The sequence below is a fragment of the Myiozetetes cayanensis genome, unplaced genomic scaffold (genome assembly GCF_022539395.1).
Source record: "Myiozetetes cayanensis isolate MyiCay16 unplaced genomic scaffold, myiCay2020 scf4, whole genome shotgun sequence".
NCBI lineage: Eukaryota > Metazoa > Chordata > Aves > Passeriformes > Tyrannidae > Myiozetetes > Myiozetetes cayanensis.
In genome coordinates this window covers 27,135,459-27,156,058 of record NW_026087631.1, presented here as the reverse complement: position 1 = coordinate 27,156,058, position 20,600 = coordinate 27,135,459, and the positions used below count along the sequence as shown (strand labels likewise).

The window sequence follows — 20,600 nt, the reverse complement described above, 5'->3', positions numbered from 1 at the left end:
ATCTGTTACTATACTTAAATTAGAGTCTTAAAAAATTAAAACTTATTTATAGTGTATTTTAAACCATGATTTTTATTTAATTAGATATATTTAATGTAAAAAATAATTTTTTCTCCCGCTTAATTGATGATGGGAAGAAGAAGGAAACAAAAGCAGATGACCCTCATCTCCAGCATATTATTTGCAAGTTTGGCAAACTCCAAAGTCTTAAATTGCACTTTGCTCCTGGGAGCTTGGAAGGTGTAATTTAGATGACTTTTCGTTTGAGAGAATGATGTGGGGTTCTCTACAGACATTTCTTGCAACGTGGTAGGAAAAAGCAGGTGTAAACCAAGTTTGGTTATGTTTGCTTCACTGTAAACATTCTTACACCAAACACATCTTTGGGCATAGATAACCTCTCAGCAACCTTAGAGAGAAAACCTGAGCAGTAGAAGAGTGTCCCTAAAGAAATGGATTATGAATCTTTAAGCACATCCCTAAAAGCACAGGACAAGTTGGACAATGAAGACTTAGGATGTCTTTGAAGTGCAATACAGGATTTTTCAGTTGCATTATTTTTGTTGTGAGTCGTACAAGATGAAAAGACAAATCTTGAGATCTGAATTCCTTTTCAGTCAATCATCAAAATGTAAGTAGATACTTGCATTGCAGACAGCAGGAAACTAAGCAGCCTTCATTTGTTTAGGCTTTTTTTTTATGTGAAAGACTCCTTGGAGAGCTGGTGAGATGCATTTAAACAGTGATTTTAATATATTCTTATGTTTATTTTGATTAAAATTATGATCTGGATGACCTGGAATAATGGAAATCAAGATTTATATTTTCTCCAACGAATACATTTGTCCTTAAAAAGGAATCTTGTCTCTCAAGAGTTTGTAGGGTGCACTCTTGCCTTTGACTGTTGCAGGTAGCAAAGGTAAAATGTTGAATTGATAATCATTTGAGGACTTCTGCACTTGGTTAGGCACTTGTGGTCTTGTCACTCTTTAACAATGTAGCATCGTAGATTATGTATTACTTTCTTTGCTATGAAAATCATGGTACAATTGGAATGTCTGGTGGAAATTGTCAGATGTCAGGCCCAGAAATGCAGGGGAGCAGATGCTTTTCCATTTGGCAACCCAGTACCCACTGTACCATTCATTGTCTACAGACCACAGTGTACTACATTCCTATAATTTCCAGGTTTCCAGAAAATGGTCAGACCAATTGATTAAGAAAAATCCATCATTCTTACTAAGCACAAAGAGCCCAAGTATCTTGATTATGCAGAAGATTGGTGGCCTTTGTGAGAACATGCTATGGAGGTATGACTTATTTTTTAATGTATTCTAGATATCTTATGTTGGCCAGTGTGGGGGGAGTATTTTGTTGGTTTTAATGGGAGTTTGCTCTGGCCCAAGATAACTGCTCTCTTGCTTCTCACACTGAGCTCTGTAACTGAGATTTTGCCCATGCAATTGGTCTAAAATGTATAAGCTGTTTAGTCTCAGATTTTGTGGTTACGCTTATGAACACTTAAATCTCGAGTTTTAGGATTGTTTCTTTAATGCTAAAGTAGTATTTAAGAGTAAAAATGAAATGAAGAAATAGTTTGTGTCCTCAGTAATTAATTTTTAACATCTGAGGAAGAATGTAAAGGCTTTCCAATAGACAGTAATGGTTCATTCCACCTGTGCAGTCCCTTCCTCACACCTGCCTTCTGCTGCCCTTATAAGTAGGAAGAAGAAGGGAAGGCAGTGGAAGAAGCCATTGGTTTAATTTATTGGTGATATTCTCTGCTTCTTATCCTGAACCTTAATGTCTCTACTCTGAAAAATAGTTCCTATGTTTTATGCAGACAAGATCATAATTCAGTTGTGAATGTAGCAATTTCACTACAGGTTGAAGATTAAAATTCATTTAAGATTAATTTGGAAACACTTTTAAGAAAATTTCCCTTAAGGGAAATAAAGGGAATAGCTTCAGTTTTACCTCAGAAATTTCTGATTGATCTGAGAGTAGTGCATTTTTTTCTATTTTCTCCTATGTGAGTAACTTTCACATATTATATAAAAGTAAATGAGCAGGTTTTGCAACTTTTATCAATTCAAGTTTCAGTTATACATATTGAAAAACTCTTTCAGTCACTCTTGAAGAAATAAGGATTCCCCAGCTCCTTAACAGGAACCATGTTATGGGAGCTTCATAATTTGAGAAAGAATGGAAGGAATAATATAAAAGCTACATTGAGTTCCACAGTTTGTCAATCTCATTCAGTTAAAAAAATTAATTGTTGCCTATCTGATCATAATCTTTGCAATTTCTTATGTGTTTTAAAGACTAATTGGCATTTTATAGTGCAAAGTTTTTCACATGCTATTTGTAAACAGAGAAACTGATTCAGATCATGACCTATCTTATTCAAATTATATGCAAACCTTAAGAAGAATGTCTCTAGGTGAAAAACACCTATTGTTTGTGAAGTCCTGTTGTTCAGAGACAGTGTGTATCAAGATTAAACCTGATGAAAAATTCTATAGTCCATGTGCTTATAAGTCTTTAGAAGAAATTACTTGTAGGAATAAAAAAAAAATAATCTATCATTAATAGTAACAATAGTTGTCCTTCTGATACTCCTGTAATTTGAAACTCCAGTTGTTCTTCTTTTCCTAGTTTGCCTACGATAAGAGAGAGACTAATACATAAGGGTAACAGAAACAAATTATTAGATTTCCTCATAGAACTTTCTCTAAAATGCCATTTCCCTGTCAGGAGAGAAAATACTTTTCCTAGGGGTCTCTTATAATAGACACAAGACAATTATCTAGCAAGAAATAAGTTCATTGATTGAAGCCCACTTTATTGATAACAAATTGTCTGCAGATAAATTTATGTACTTGTTATCTATTGTAACTTGGTTTTTACCTTAATAAATTCAAATTACTTTTAATTATGTATTTGAGTTTATAGGATATTCATGTTAATGGCAAATTGTGGTTTCATACTGGAATTTCTTATGTTGCTGGGTCTTTTTATATGAGTCTGTGGTGCTTTTTTTCCCCCCCTGTAGATTTTGGTTAGGCTATTTTGTATTATGTCTGGATTAATTCCTTTTAGCTGAAGGATGTGGATTAAGACCAGAGCTTATTAAAATATACATGATCTATTAAACATAAAAATACTGTGAAACATCTCGAGGATTAGTTTCATTTTATACTCTTGCATGTTCGGAAATTAAGTTATAGAATTTACCTGTGACAAATTATTAGGGTGTCTGAGTCTCCAAATTCTATTTCAGTGACAAAATATTTTAAATTAATTTTGTTGAAAGATTTTGGGATTAATAATAAACAACTATAACTTAATGTCAGAGAAAAGCCTTTCTCTACAACAGCAAATGTAGGTATATTCAATAAATAGACAGTTTTATCAAAATATATGTTTCTTCTCAAATGCTGCCCATGTAAGTTTACCAGTGCAAATTGATGCAGTTTTTTTTTTCTCTGAAAGTATGGAAGAGATGGAGATTTCAGTTTATAGGAGTTAGTCATCACTCTGCTTTTAATATATTAGTGAGAAAACAAATTTTCCAAGCTGACTTGTGCTACTTGCACTTCCTTGTGGAAACTAATTGAGGTTTATCTTTATTATTCAGTGTGCAGGTCAACATGCTTGTTGGGCAAATGTTCTTTTCTTTCATTTAGTGAGTGTGAGAAGCAAGACCTTTCTGCAGATAGGGCACTGTTCTCCATATCCATTAACAGATGTCAGCACATGCCTCAGGCAGGGTTAGCAAATACCACTCACAGAATCACATTCCATCAAGGCTGACAGACTGTCTTCTGCATTAGACACATGGTCAACACATGTTGTTAAGAGTCCAGTTCAGACTCTTTAGTAGTACTCCTACCTGTGGGGGTTTTCTGTTATTATTTTATTTTGGTTTTTAAGAATTTAAACTCTGGAAATGTTATTGTCTTTGAAATGTGACTGACAGTAACTATGTGTCACTACAGCAGAGCTCGCTACTTTTTTAAGAATGGTTGATAGGCTATTGAATCAGCAGACTGCAGTTTTCCTGGTATAGAAGGAGGTAGCTGAGGTAGGTTTTGTATTTTCAAGCAAAAGCATGGAAAAAAGATGAAGCTGACATCATCTGTTTTGTTAATGTCTAAAGCAGACAAATATAGAGTCATGTGTGGAGGATATTGATGACCACATTTAAAAATTTGTGAGTAGTAATTACCAGATCTCCTCATTCCACATCAGATAAAGTGGGATAAATGTTGCTGCTGAACTCTAGAGTAGTACTAATGGGAACACAAGTAATGAGCTTGTGTCCATAAATCAACTTAACAAAGAGACTGACTTCAACCCGAACATTTTGGATTCAAAGTGTGGACAGAGGCTCTGAACACAAATCTCAGGCTGCCTTCAGTGTCTGGTTGGGTGTGGTATCTCTCAGATAATGTTGTTAGGCTTCAGCACTGAAGTTTGTCCTGTAAACCTAAGTGATACCTTTGACAGAGTAGTAGCTCTTTACTTTCACCTCCCTTCTATCTTCATCCATCTCTGCAAGTTAAATGCCCACAGCAGTGGAAAATAAATAGTCAGGTAGTCTGTAGTCATTGGGTTTAAAGCTATCAGAGCTGGGACAGCTGGGAAACAAGAGCTTGACCTCATCAGGAGCAGTGCTCTGACTTGTTGCACCCCTTTGTCACCCTGATCATCAACAATATGACTGTGTTACTGAAGCCCCCAAAATGCAGTGGGTTCTTTGCTTCACAAGTTACAGCAAAAGAGAAATTCTAAGAGATCAGGTGAAAGTCTTGTGTGCCAGCTTTAAACAAACTTTACAAATACAGAGTCTGAGGAAACAGTTTTAATACACAACATGCAAAATGTCCAGCTCATTGATTAGGAGGGGCAGAATGGTGTGAAATTAAGTGGGTAAAGGTGCTGCACTACTTGAGAATCTCTGTATGTATAGTTGGGAAATAAACGTTGATTTGTTGATTCCCTCCCTCATATCTACTCAGAGAAGAGTAATTAGTTTCTATTTTTTAATGTTTGCATTATCATTGAACATATATCTTTCTGCAGTGCTAGCTATAAAAAGTCCATACAGGACCCAGCTGTATAAATAAACATAGTTATGAGTGTAAGGGGGGAAATTATTGATTGTAAGTGGAGTAAACACATTTTTTTAAAGAATTTATTTCTTAAAGAGACTTTAGATAATAAAAATAACTAAAATATGTGCCTATACTGTAAATTCATTGTCACTGTTTACTGTTATGATGCAATTTAAATTTTTGTTCAGAAATAGAACCAGAAAAAAAAGGTGTTTCATGTCTCTTAGGTTAATAGAATTAACACAAGATATGTCATTCAAAGAACTTGTACATTTTAAATAGGACATCTCCCTTTCCCATTACAACCTACTGCTTTCCTTCTGTGTTTTGCAGTCTTTTTTGTCACAGTTCTAATAGGAGCCTCACTCTGGATGCAAGCTTTCTTCATTTTGCAAACAATGTATTTCAGCCAAGGCACATTACAAAAGAAATCAACAAAACAAAAAAAACCACACAACATGAAGATTTTTGATTTATTTTTTCCCCTCCAGAAGGTTAAAGACTTATACCAGACTGGTTTGAGGAAATTTCTTGCTCCTGAAAGTTAAAATAATTTAAAGTTTGTAAGTGGTTACCTGCAGGATAGCTGTAAATTTCAATAGTGTGGGAAAAGAGAAGTTCAAGAAATTCAAGAAGTTCAAGAAGTTCAAGTTATTTTACCATTGTAGTAAACCCTGGCCTGTCCTGTTTAAGAAGTTTCCAGATCAATTGCCAATGAAGGGGTTGGTGCTTCCAGCATTTCAAAAGGTCCAGTTTTTTGGTCAGCACAGAATAAAAATAATTTTCAAGAATTTAGTATTTTTCGGGGGGAATTTCTTCTGTTCGGCGAAATATTCTATGACTCTTCAGAGCTACTTGGTGCTTAATGAGCTCTTTTCTTTAAAAACCTGAATGCTAGCTCAAACTGGTTTGTTTCATGTTTTTTCCCATGTTCTAGTCCCCATGGTAAATCACTTGTTTGTCTCATGTAAATAGGCAGTATGAAGTACCAGGTACAATGGTAGCTGATGAGAACACTGTTCTTTAATAAGAAAAAAAACCCCAGCCCTCCAAACAGGAAAGCACAATGTCTCTCTTGTATGGTTGGCTGATAAGAAGGGGTAAAGGCATAAGATTCTCTAGGGAGACAAGCCACATAAAACTGATGCTTTTTCTCATGAGGTCCATCTTAATGCATTTTTTTTCCCTGCTTTTTGCATTTGGACTCATCTAAGTAAATGTGAAAAACCTCCCAGACGAGTGGGACATAGGAGAATCAAAAGGGGAAGGTAAATCTCCCACAGATGCATGTGAAGTGAAATGCAGGGAGATCACTGGGCTCGTTCAAGAAACATGATAGGCGCTTGCAGCTGGTTGTGAAACAGTAATTTGAAGTCTGATGAACTCTCTTTCAAGTGCAGGAGCCTGATTCTGCTCAGCTGTGTAATTATGATGGAAGGGAGCCAGCCAAAGGCAGAGACCTGGGTGCAACCTTTTGGAAGGCTTGTTCCGGCAGAGTGGGTGGGAGAGTAAAACGAAGGTTACAAATAATAAGTTTCTCTGCCTGATTGAAAATGAACGAGTAATAAGTGGCTGTTAAGTAATAAGTTTCCCATGGTAGCCTGATGATTGCAGGGAAGCTTTAGTGGAGTGTGTGTGACCACATCTTATTTTGATCAGCTGTAGCACAGCAAAGCTGTATAATTATCATAATCTAACAATTAGCCTGGCATCCTTTCCCAGTGTTTAATTACTCCAATAAATGCTAATTGAATAGAGGACTTAATGACGAGAGAATAAGTTTCTTTCTGCATTGTGTACTTAGCTTGCAGTCTTTTCTAGGCATAATTTTTGAATACTGATTTTTTGAGCAACAGCCTTGATTTTGTGTCCTACATAGTACTTTTTCATGGTGTCTTGAACTTGTTTTAACTTGTGAAACTGTAACCTAAGGACTAAAAGATCACAGACTGCTTCTTTTTATTAGAGGGGTTTTTTTGTTTGCTTGCTCAGGGTAGCAATATCCTGTTAGAGATCTAAAATGTCACTGGCTTGCTACTGTTAGCAAACACTTCTCTTAGCATCTGGAAAATGTTGAATTTTCTTTTGGTTTGAATAGAGCTAAAATTAAAATAGCTTTTTGATTGCTTCATTGTTTGTGCATTGGAATCATTGTTGATGTCAGCAGAGCTGTTGGGAACAGAGTTTGTGAAATGTTGTGACCAAAGCCAGTAAAAAGAGCAGAAAAGCATTAAAGGGGTTATTTTTCCATAGCACAGAAATAGCATCTTTGAAATTGTCTGCAGTAAAATGGTACATTTAATCCCACAACCCCTCAGATAATTAACAACCACAAGATTTCCCCCATCACACTTAACAGCCTTAAGTTGAAATGAGGGGGCTTGAAGTGTGTAAAAGAATAATGAGGCACAAGTTCTGCTGCTGTGTTCCAGTCATAGCATGTGAGGAGAGCTTGGAATGGTCTGGTGCACCACACTTGCCACCTAGTCAGAGACAAAAGGTATGGGAGAGCTCAGTACTGTGGAATGGTAAATAAATACATCGTAACCTAAGAGCAATCAAAATGTTATTCTTTTAAATGATGTTAACGGTTTCCAGAAAATGATTTAATACACAAAAACCTACTTACCTCTCTGTTATTAATAATTTAAGCAAATTATTTCATAACCGTTGACACAAAGTTGAAAACCTAGTTTTCAACCTAATTCTGTCTTTTTCTAGTTCAACCCTTTTCTGTGCCCGAGAGCATTTGTAAGAGATGTTTATGTTGACGAATAATGTTTAATCTACTGGAGATTCAGCCTTTGTTGGTGTAGCAGGTTGACCCTGGCCGGATACCAGGTACCCACTAAAACCACTCTGTCACTCTCCCTCTGGAGCTGGACAGAGGAGAGAAAAATAACAGCCAAGGACTCATGAGTAGAGATAACAGCTGGGAGAGGTCACTTAATGATTACCTTCACAGGCAAAACAGACTCCAAGTGGGGATAAATATAAATAATGGCCAGTCTTCGCGAGCGAAGATCCAGGGAAGGTCTTTCCACCTTCCAGCCTGCGCATTGGATTTTTTAGGTGAGACACAGTGTGCGCGGAACTGAGCCCACCCTTTAATCCTAAGGTTCATCTGCCGGGGCCAAGCGAGCTTGGACGGTGGCAGCGAGGTCCTCAGGACGTAGGTGGGTTGCCTTTAAGGGCTAACGAGCCCCACCTACCCGGGAGTGGCCCTGACCGGGAATCGAACCCGGGTCTCCGCGGTGATAGCGCGGCGCCTTTACCCCCTAGACCACCAGGGGCTCCAAGTGGGGATAGTACTTAAAAATATTGCTAACAGGATAAGCACCAAAGCATAAGAAATAAAACCGTCTTAAAAACACCTTCCCCCCACCTCTCCTTTGATGTTCTCCCTCCTTCCCCCCAGGGGTGCAGGGGGATGGGAAATGGGGATTATGGTCAGTTGTTGTTTCTGCTGCTGCGCAGGGAGAGGAGTCCTTCCCCTGCTGCCATGGGGTCCCTCCCATGGGAGATAGTCCTTGATGGACCTCTCCAGAAGGAGTCCGTCCCTTGGGCAGCAGTTCTTCCCAGATTGCTGTCCTGTAAGTCATTTCTCCATGGGGTACAGTCCTTCATGGAGCTGTACAGACGTGGGTCCTCCACAGGGGCCGCAAGTCCTACTTGGGAAAAACCTTCTCCAGTGCGGACTTCCCTCTCCATGGGCTGCAGGTCTCTGGCAGGACCCTGCTCCGTCTAGGGCCCCACACAGGGTCACAACCTCCTTTGTATATCCACCTGCTCAAGCATGGCTCCTCCCTGGGCTGCAGGGGCATAGCTGCTCCACCATGGGCTGCAGGGCCTCAGCTCTGGCACCTGGAGCATCTCCTGCCCCTCCTTCTGCACTGTCCTTGGTGTCTACCTTGTTGTTCCCATGTTCTCACTCCACTCTTCCCCGGCTGGAATTCTTTCTGCGCAATAATCTTCTGTTCTTAATTATGTTATCACAGAGGCGTTACTCCTGTTTGGCTAGGCCTTGGCCAGCAGCAGCAAGTCCATCTTGGAGCAAGCTAGCACTGGCTCCATGGGACAGGGGAAGCTACTAGCAGCTTCTGAGAGAAGCCACCCCTGTAGCCCCTGCCCCGCCCACCCCTGCTACGCAGCCACAGAAACCTTTGGGATACTTATGGGATCTTCTTATCTGGCTACTTTTTCCATGGTACTTGTAGGAATGGACTTCTTTCTGAGACCTCACTGTTTCCATTAAATTTAGTTTAAAGTGGCTTACTGGTTATGAAAATAAAAAGGAGGAGCTGAATGACGTCACCACCTGAATGTGAATACAGGGGTTATGCACATGTGCTGCTCACAAAAGCCCTTTTTCCTTAGGAAACAGAGCAGGTAAATTTTTGCTGTGCTGTTTCTGAAAAACTATGGGCAATTGTGGTTTGTATTTACCCAAAAAATAAATTACTTCAGTGAATATAGTTGATGTTGCTTTACATTTCAGATTATCATTTAGCAACAGGGTGAGTGGTGTATGGCATACAGCAGTGGCAGTGTCCTCTGTCCATTGGTGTCAACAGGCTGTGCAGGTGTCAGAATTGGGGTCGTTTGCATCTGATCCCTTCTGATACCTGACTGAAGACCAGAATTTCATAATTCACTGTCAGAGCATTTGTTTGAAGTCTTTTCTGGTTCACAGTGAAGCCTTGCCACATGCATTTGACAGAACAGACTCCAAACAAAGAAAGGTTGACACAGTAAAAGGCAAATTTTCCAGTACACTTATCTTGAAGTAAAGCATCTGGTATGTTGATTTTACAGGAAGGGCTATAGAATATAACTAATAGGATTTGTAGGGGAGGTAACAAGCAGAAGCTATTGCGATTTTTTATCTATGTAAGTGATAATGGGCAATTAGTGTTATTTGTGCTATTCTTAAACTGGATTTTTGTAGAGTTTATTCTGAGAAAGTAAGGAAGAAAGAGACAAACTGAACAAAATTGTTATTACATTCTAAATATCTGTTCAAATAAATTGTCATTTGTTTCAGTGACCAGCAAAGTTATTAAATTCAAGATGAACCACTTATGCTTCAGGACTTAAAATATGAAGAGAAGCATGCACACAGTGTACTTTCATGTTTTGTTAATGCAATAACACAATACAGAAGACATTAATTACTTTAAAAGTGTTTTGCTAGTCTTGCGTTTCTGTGGTTAGAATAACCACTGAGTTATTTCTCTGCATCCTGGATACCTGGACATTTCATCAGTGGCACTACAGCACAGAGACATTCCTGTGATAGTCTTTGCTGGAAGCAGTATTCAAGTTTTGCATAGCAAGCTAATGTTTATTGGTTATGGAAATACTTAGATTAAGAAGCTACTTAACTATCTACCTCTGTCTTTAAAATGGCTTTTATAACACTACTGCCTAATAGTAGCTTGTAGTATGCAGGTTCCCAGGATGCTGTTTGAATGCCACCTGACAAAAAACAAAGTTTAATTATGTTTGAAGAATAGCTGTGTTTTGCTATGTGTAAGCTAGAGTGCGTGGAGACAAATGACATAATTTGGAAGAAGGTTTGTAGATCCTGTCAGATTTTTAGAGAAGCCTTTTTGGTTGGTTTCTAGCACAATACAATGTTCTGTTATGGAAAATCTAGATAGGACTGGTTTTTTCCTTGCAGTGGGGTTAGTATAAAGATCCTCATGTATATCACATGGTTCCAGAAGGGTATGGGAGTCTGGGTGAGGATCTGTCAGAACCAGATGAAGACCTAATTGAGAAAAAGAAAAGTACATCAGTAGTATTATTAGAAAGCTTTATATTCTGAATGGGACTGGAAAAAGGGACAGGAGATCTGCTATTCCTATCATCTCTACAAACGTCTGTTAATGGATTCCACCTTCCCTTTTTCGTGTTTTGCTCCTCATCATATATAGATAGCTTTAATTTGAAATGGAACTTTTGGTTCAGTCTACTATCTGACATTATCCTACTAGTAAGAGGTTTTCAGCCTGTAAATGTTAAGTGTTTTCCTCTCAAATGTGGTTTAAAATTCTTGGAAGTGTATTTCTGAAGTGTTTCCCTTAATAGCTTTGAGGAATCTGAGCTGATTAATTTTTTTGTGAGTTAACTCGTGGCCATCCTTTGTCTTTTTGTTTAGATTAGAGGACTTTTCATTTCCTCTTCCAGGAGGTAAATACAGCACGCTGCTTGTAGATGGAGAAATGGAATGGTCTCAGCCACTATTGGAAATATAAAATTAGTGCTACATCTTTTTAGTACACTTGATGAGATTTTAATTACTGACTTCTTTGAGATACTATAAGAGGGGAAATAAATGCCTGCTTTCTGAATCTTAGTTGGCCAATAAGAGAGTAAAGAGACTTCACTCAGAGCTGCCCGATAAAACACCTTGGTACGTGTTTTCCCTTGAGCAGGTTTACTGCTGTGCCAGCAGTATTGGCTAAAGGCCAGTTTAGATCACTTAAAATATGCGCCATTTCTTCCCTTTTTAAATGTGTAAATGTAAACACTTTCTAGCTATGATGACTGACTGTGGAATGAAACTATTGAGAGAGCAGGGGAGCAGGGAGGAAAAGACACTGGGATAAAAAGGACTTGGTCAGTGCGTTTCACTCTCAGACCTGCTTTGCAGACCGCACTTAACAGGCAAGGGTGTGTGCAATGAATGAAGACACTCAACTGCTTCAGCACTTAGAAAAGGAGAAATATGAAGGAATCTACTAAAATACCAGTGATCAAAGAGGAAAGTTGCATTGTAGTTTTGTTTATTTTAACAAGAATACACTAGGAAACTTTGCCAAAAGGGAAACAGATTAGCTCATTTTTTTGCGGTATTGGGTCGAACATAGTGCAGATTATGAATTCAGTTTCACTGCTAGCTTGGATTTAAGGTGTGCTCACCCACTTAGTTGTCTGCCTCTTTGTACTTATCATCTCCATTATCATGGGCTGTACAGTTGGATTCTTCCCTTCAAATTCATCTATTTACAGGGCAGACTGCCTCTCTAGACTCTTCTTTTAGTTCAGGGAGAGAAATAGCTTCTTCTAGAGGATGAGCCATCCACAATGTACCTTGGGCCTAAAGAGACCAGGTGAATTAGACTTCAGAAGTTCATTTTTCTCTCCACTGATTTAAAGATATTGTGGAAAAACAGTTCACATAAGTTTGTGTTGTAGAAGTCTAATGTTGGAGTTCAGTCTGATCTTGACTGTATTATGTAAAAAGTACTTCAGTAATAACAACATAATGATAATAATACATATAATGTATCAAGTATAAGCCTGGAAGCATACAATTTCTGTCAGAAAACTGTAATTGGGCATTATTGTGAAGGCATAGGCTGATATAAGAGGTAACCTTGACCCCTTGAGAAGACTCCATTGTGTATCATCTACCTGGTTAAAAAAACGCATGCACACAAAAATACACACATTTATAAATCTATATTACTTTTTACTTACTAAAACTGTAGTTAAAAAAAATTAGAGATATCACTGCCCAAATGTGGCTTTTTCATTTGTTACTTACACTGTTTTTCATTATCTGCAAGAAATGGTGTACTGTTAACTGATTGAGAGCAGACATCAATTTGATAACAATACATTTTTGCAAATATGTTAAGAGGGTGTCTGTTCAGGTGATGCATTTTCAAAGCACTGGAGTACAAAAATATACATTTTACCCAGTTATTTAGATAAATGTAAATTCTGCTGGAAGAACTGTTGTTCAGAGAGGCTTTTCCATGTTACATAGTGGAACTGTGAGGCTGTGCACTGGCTGAAATTATACAGATATATCATACTTTGATGCGTATGCAGTTTTTCTTCTTTAAAAAGCTATTTTATTGCAGTTAAATTATTGTAGGGATATGAAAAGGTATAGTTTGCTCTGAATTTATCCTTAGAGGACCAGCAGATCATTGCTTTTTCTCTGAAATTAGATAGAGGGATCCAGATGGCAGATTTCAAGCCCATCAGGTGTTTAAAATATGCCCCTCAGCTAAAAAGAGGTATTATAGTTAAATCTGTCATGGCCTTTTTATTGCTCTGTGGTATACTTGACAAGTGCAGCCATGAAAGAGAGAAGCTACAAGTAGCCCAGTCAGCCTGAAGTGGAGTAGGTCAGTGGTTGGTTTCTTTAGCTGCCCCAGGGAGTTTAATGGACATACAGACCTGGTTTATGGAATCATTAAATCCATCATAGTGTAAGCTCCCATGGAGGCAGTGAATTGTTTCCATAGTTTCTTCCAGATACTATGGTAGGCATTAGAAAAGTAATGTAAGTGAAACACGGAGGCTTGGAAAAAGGAAACCTCCCTTTCCAAACGAAATGAGAATTCCACATCCTTAAGGACTGACTCATCAGTCATAATAATAGCAATAATAAAATGCATCTCGGCTGGTGCCTTGCACTGCATTTCTCTACTGGTACTCACTCAGAACTGTCGCATTAGGCTGAGTGCTGATAATTTGTATCCCAGAATCCTTTCGTCTGAACAGAGCAACGTCCGCACTGTTTACTTTTGGCAAAGGAGAAGCACTGCTTTTCAAATCACTTTAAAAAGCAATATGGACATTTCATTGCATCTTGACAAGCTGCTGCTAATTATGAAAAAAAAAGTAACCTGTTTGTGTTCATGTAGTAACTATAAGTACTTGCAGTCAAATCTACTTTCAGCACATGATTACAGACTGATTCAGAGAAAAGGATATGTCTAGTTTATTTATTTGCATGCATAAGCAGATGTTTATATAGACACTGATTTGGGAAGGCTGATGCGGTTTTGGCTTCTTTGCTTCTTCTTGCTTCTTTCTTCAATTAAAAAAACCCCAAACCACTACCAGATAAGGCAGGTGCTCTCTTTGTTTCTTTATTCTATGAACTGTAGGGAAAGTCTGTTAGCAACAGACTCCATTTGTAAGAGAATAGAGCAAAACCTTTATTTAGAAGGTTGTATGATCATAGTCCTGCATAATCTCTCTTTGATAGCTCTGATGAATTGTAAGGGTTATTTTTGAGAGTAAATGTGCATGGCTGGAGTGAAGTGCCATTAGTGATACCCCTTTTATGAGAATGTTACCCTGCTAGAAGGTCATCCTGAGTAAGCTGTGCTCATATTTGAACTCTTCTTGTGATTTCAGATTCCAGAGAGGTGACTACCACATCGATGTCTGCATCAATGACTACCTGGATGTGTTCTGCCCTCACTATGAAGACTCGGTGCCAGAAGATAAGACCGAACGCTATGTTCTGTACATGGTGAACTTTGATGGCTACAGCTCCTGTGATCACACTTCCAAGGGGTTCAAGAGGTGGGAGTGTAATCGACCGCATTCCCCAAATGGACCATTGAAGTTCTCGGAAAAGTTTCAACTCTTCACGCCCTTCTCACTAGGATTTGAGTTCAGGCCAGGCCGGGAATATTTCTACATCTGTAAGTATATAGAGATTTCCCATTGTTGCACAGCAGGTGTAAGAAACCCAGCTAATTTTTCACCTATGTGCTGTGAAAATACAGAGGGCCAAATGGTATAAAACACGGATGTCTTACAGTGAACACAGGTTTAAGTATCCCCAGATACATTACCTAGGAATCTAACTGGTGAAAATGATATAAAATCAAAACTTCTTTTCCCATATGGAATAGCATGTCAGCCTGTTTACTGAACCACAGCTGACATTTAAAGTAAAATGTACAATTACTTTTATTTCAGCACTCTGAGGTGGAGGAGGATTGGGCAAGAAGGGTAGTATGGTAGCTGTCCCCAAATATAAGGAAAAACCATTAATCCTTTGCATATGAAATACCTGGTTTTTCTTATTTGCACAGATGAAATATTTTTGTCTCTAGTATTTATAACCCAAGAAAAGTGAGGTATGTGCAGTTTTTCAGTGGTGTTATGGTGCTGATGCCAGTAGTCCAGTGGTATTTAAAGTCATAATTTCTTAGGCTAAGTAATCCTAGTGTGTAGCTAAGTGTCTCCTTTTTTCTGCCTTCCTTCCTCTCCCCATCTTTTTCATGGATGAGCTGTTTCTGTCAGTGTGGGCAATGGGAATGCTCTGGGAGCAGAAGGCAGGCAGGTGAGAAGGCCTGATCAGGGCTGCTCTGGGCACCCAGAGGATGTACAGGAAATAGCATATGGGTCTAAGGAAGTAAAAACACCAGGAGGTTAAAAAACAGCTAAGAGAACTGATTCTCTGACTCCACTTAGCACTTCATTTGTTTAATACTCTCAGCAAACATCTTATTACATCAACTTGTTTTGTACCTGTATCTTTCACTTGTAAAAAGTTTTGACTGCTCCAGCAGTACTTTTTCCTTTTTTTTTTTTTGGTGTTAGACTACAAAACTGAAAGCTTTAGAAGGACTGTAGGTCCCATTAAATATTGCTTTCATATGTGTAGTGTTTCACTGTACTGTGAAACAGTAATTCCAGCTCATTTCACCAGAGAAACTGAGTATGTATGATCCCTGTTTTTCAGCCTCATTTCTTCATCACTGAGATTTTTGGTTTTGCTTTCTTAATCTACTGGGAAATAACAGTCCTAGTTAACTAACTACCTAGTGGGTAGTTTTCCATTCATTTCTTCTTCTTCCATCAAATAAAAATCTTGAGTGGTAGTTTGTCATCAGAAGAACTATGCCTTGTTATTTTGCTTCAGCACAATAATATAAAAAAATTCAAAAAGCAAACTGTAATTTTATTTAAAACTATTTTTTTTTTAATATGGGCATGCAAAATGATGTAAAATCATTAGAGTTAAGTAAATAATATTCAAGGTAAATAAATCTCCATTGTGTAGGCCCAGTCCTACTTGAGTCACTTCAACCAGAGTTCTCTGTCAATCAAAACTCTGATATCAGGCTCCCTTGGAACAGTGGGGGGTATTTTTTGGTGTACTTTTTGTTTTTGCTTTTTTTCAGTTCACTTTCAGAGCTTTAGTAAAATAAACAGGAACAGTTAGGCTAAGGAATACAGTCTTTATCATCACAAGGTTGCAATAAAATGTAGCACAGAGTTGGCATTGGTAAGTGCAAGCCTAAAAAAAAAAAAATAGTCTTTTAAATTTTTTAAAAAGAAAAAAAGATAAATGTTTAATAAAGGTGAAACCAAACATGAAAGTGAAGGAAAAATATGAGCAATCCCAGCTTGAGCTGTCTAGTTATTAGTTTCATTTTTAGAACATACAAAATCCGTTGAACTCTCAAGCAAGACATTATTGTTGAAATACATCCAGATTGCTTATACCTGTTTTTTCTTATTTGTGGTTAAATTCAATATGTCACTAAAAATCATATAACGTTAATGTAAAAATCTATAGCATTCATTTAACTGAGTCATTTAACTGTCAAGGGCTCCCTTCAAAATAATTGTCCCAAAGCGCTTTAAAACTTGAAGAGCTTTATGATACTCCACTGCATGGAGATGGAATTAATTTTTTTGATGAAAAGTAAAATAGCAAAAAATTAGCAAATAGATGTAAAGTATTAGTTTAAACTAACCTTCATGTTTTAGGAACACAAAAAGGGTTTTTCCTTCTTTTCTGTAGGTTTTTTTTTCCTTTATTCTTGGGTTTGATGAGAACACAGCAAGGCTGATGCTGCAGCAGTTTCAGGGAAGCACATTACACTAAGTTAGCAATAATATGCAGACCTTCTCAGGGCACGGTTGTCCATCCTGGAATGGTTTTTTCTCATAGTTTGTAGAATAAACAAACTAGTAAAATGTTATTTCTTGTGTTCTCTTCACAGTTTTAAGCAGGCGCTAGTTCAGGCAATGGAGACCACTTTTGTTACCTTTCTGTATCTGCATGTTGAGAAATTACTGCTTTGTCATGAAAGGTTTCCTTTCCTTTTTGAAACCTTTACCTTCTTTGCAGTAGAGACGGAAGGCTGACTATATAGGATCAGTTTGTCATGTTCTATTTAAGGATTGCAAAATACATTGTGTAGCCTATACCTCTGGAAAGACAGAAATAATAAGTGGCTGGTTAGCTTAATTACTCTCTGGTGCTTTGTCAGAATTCTTCACTTTTTACCTTTTAAGGATGTGGCTTGCCTCTTGCTTTCATTATTTTCAGAAAATGCAATAATTTGTGAACAATCATTGTCTGTTTGTATGAACAGTTCATTTGGAAAATGTCAGTTTTCCTTGTTATGCCATTGCCTTCATACATAGTTCAGATGAACTTGGATCTCCCTTCTTGGCATGTTCATTCTAGGAAAATGCAAGCAAAGAAATCTTACCTGTCTGATATCAAATTTACATTGAAGAACTCAAACATTACAGTCATGCAATCACAAAGTACTGATTAAGTTTACTTTTGAAAGAAGAAAAGCTTATTAAATATTTACAGAGAAATTAACTTTTATTTACTTAGGGTGTGAACAGTGGGGGTGGGCTGGGGAAAGTAAATAATGTATCATGACCTGAAGTCTTAATTTTTACTTAGTTCTTAGCAGGTGCTCACCACAGGTTAGTGTATGCTAACATGAAAACAAACAAAATAGTATTACTACTGAAAGAGAAGCAAATGGAATATAGAGAAAGCAGAAACTAAACAGTGTCATGACAGTGATTTTAATGTCCTTTTGAATGGAACATAAGTTTCGGTATTCAGGTTAACATGAGGTATGTGCATAGTGAGTTAAACTCAAAAGCAAGAAAGGGAAGAAAGTCCTAAAATGTATAATGTTACTTAATTATATGTTTCAAAATGAGTGTATAATTTCCATTATTTTAACTTAATTGTGGGTAATTTATTCTTATTAATGTGCTAGGTATTGAAAAAAACAGCAGTGACAGCTTGGCAAATACACATCAGGGCTGTTGAAATAAAAAAAAGAAAGATGCTACAGACTGTAGCATCTGTAATCTGTAGCAGACTGCTACGGATTACTGCAGAATCCTGACCTCAGTTTCCAAACCAAACTCCTGAGTTGATTTAAGCTAGAGCACATTGTTCTTTTCTTGAAAACAGCGCATCATTGTTGTAGTGTCAAAAGTTGTACCAGTACTAAACTGTAGCATATGTTTTCCTCTGAGACATCAGTCTGGGTATTTCATTCAAGAACTTGGTATTTTACAGGATTTATCCATAAGAAATCTGTGGTATTTTTATCATCTTATCCTCCAAGATTTTATATATATTGTTTATTTAGTCATTTGATCATTGTGAATATTTTCATTTATATATACTTACGTCCTTTTCCTAGAAAGACAGGTAGGTTTGCTCTTCTTTACAGTCGTCTTGCTGCTCTTCTGTTGTCCATAAAATACTGAAGATTTTTGCTAGCAGTTAGCAAGCTTTACATGTAATGTACCTAAACAGAACTTGTGGGGGTTTTCTCCCATTCTCCTTGAGAAAAGAGCTCCTTTCACCTGTTAAATATATTGTTGTTTTACCTGTAGTTTATTTGTACCTCTTTTTGTTACAGTTTCTTTCTAGTTTTATTTTCTGCATGTGTCTTTCTGATTTTATTTCAAAATGCTTGTGCCGTTTCTTTGCGTCACCTTTAATGATGTGTCATTATCATTATGTCTTTGTTGTCACCATTTATTTTCATGAAGCTTCTGATTGTCAATTCAGAAGGTTTTTGGGAAATTGTATTGCTTATGTTCACATCAGGATAATGTGATTTTATGATTTGAATTTAATTATGGTTATAAATAATATTTTTTAAGTTCTTATATTTACAATTAAATTAAGAAGCAGTTTGTAAAGTTGTACTTTCAGTTGTACATGTGCCTCTTAATAACATCCAGCCATCATGTGCCTCCTTTTCCTCATAGATTCCATTCCCAAGCAACTTGCAATGTTACCTGTTCCCTTGATTTTTTAAGTGTTTGTCCCTCATCATCCTTGTTTCTCTGCACTAATTGCTTATTTTCCTGAAATTTCTGATTCTGAGGGCTTTTATTCAAGTGACATTCCACCCTGACAGTCTTAGCTACTGCTTCTGTAGGAAAACTTGTGATTTGCATTCTTTCTAATAATAAATTGTCTCACTTCTGTTTGCTTGTTCCCTCTTTGTGTCGGAAAGTTGTCCTGATTATGTCCTGCTGTCATTTTCCTCTAGCAGCTGCCAGGTAGTTGGACCGTCCCTCTACAACCATATGCATACCTCTGGTGGGTTCTTTCATTCTAAAGACCTTAAGGAAAAAAAAGTAATAGAAAAAATATTTTAATACTCCACCTCTTTTGCCTATTAAGTAGGTATTTAGCTTATTGTATTAAGAAGGTCTCTAGCTAAAGTTTTGTTGAGGCAATAGGTGTCCCTGATGACAGCAAAGCTGAACTTGCTCCCTTTTCCCCTTCTGCCATGTTTTATGTGTTTTTAAGAGTTGAGAGCTTGTTTGTGCTCTTGTTTTTCTTTAGTCTCTGGTACAATCCTCGGTCCTTTCTCTGTCCTGTGCAATTCTGTGTTTAGTGATCAGGTTAATTATTGGGAGGGTTGCTGTCTTTTTGTCTCAAAACTGTAAGCATATTTTATATTGTTATCATCAATTTGCCCTGTGCCTGTTCACTGCTTTCCAACTGAGATGTCTGTGTTAGAACCTGTACTGAAATGCTTTCTCCATGTGACCTAGCCACTGAATTTCTGGGGATGGGTAAGAACATGCAACTACCACTGTTTGCTGCTGCTGGTGGTTGCATAAGGATTTTTGATTATTAATGAAGAATAATTGGCAGAGTTTAGAGGTCTTAACTCACTGGAGAGAACTGTACATGTCCATATACAAATCAGCAGTTAGCATAGGAAAGGTAGTGTTCACCTTTTATGGAAATTAACACAGACCTATCAATAGCTTTCCGTGACTAGGAAGCTGGAATAGCTTCCAGATTGCTAGCTTGGTTCTTACTCTTTAAGAAGTGGTTTCAGTGTAGCAAGAGTTAAGAAGGGTGACTTTGCAGAGACAAGGTTGAATATCCTGTGATATTGTATGGGAGAAAGCTGCACAGAAATCTTTTTATTTTATTAACAGTTACTTGGTATTTTTCATGTGCTCAAAAGAAGAATGATATTAAACAGCTGCATAGAGTTCATTGCTCTTGCTTGAGCACCAGGTTAATATTAGTGGATATCAATGTTTTGCATGAATGGGTGCAACTCACTGTAAGATGGTTATTTGCTTTAGGGATCTCTACATTTGCTACAGGTTTAGTTTGATGTAATAGGAGCACAAAACAGAAAGATTGTGAGCGGTAATTTTATCCTATCAGAACATATAAGTCCCCCCCCAAACTACACTTCTCTCTTTTTATCATCATGTTATAAATCTGGAAATTTTGCTTTTTCAGTACCAGTTGGTATTGTCAGCACAGCAGTTTCTACTGCTGACTGTAGGTCTGTTGGTAGGAGGTTCTCTCTGGGAGTGTAAGTACACTGTTTCTCAGGTTTTGAGTCTGACTTACTTGAGGAAATTCCTGCTAGAAAAGGAGATAATGTA

At 37.5% G+C, this 20,600-nt stretch overlaps 1 protein-coding gene across 4 annotated transcripts in view; it reads left to right on the top strand.

The window, feature by feature from the left end:
• Window positions 1-20,600, top strand: part of EFNA5 (ephrin A5) — a 208,818-nt gene that overhangs the window by 154,364 nt on the left and 33,854 nt on the right. For all 4 annotated transcript variants that reach the window (XM_050328450.1, XM_050328451.1, XM_050328452.1 and 1 more), the window contains one exon: window positions 14,289-14,581. In XM_050328450.1, coding sequence (XP_050184407.1) covers window positions 14,289-14,581 — 293 coding nt within the window. The remainder of the gene's footprint in view (window positions 1-14,288; window positions 14,582-20,600) is intronic.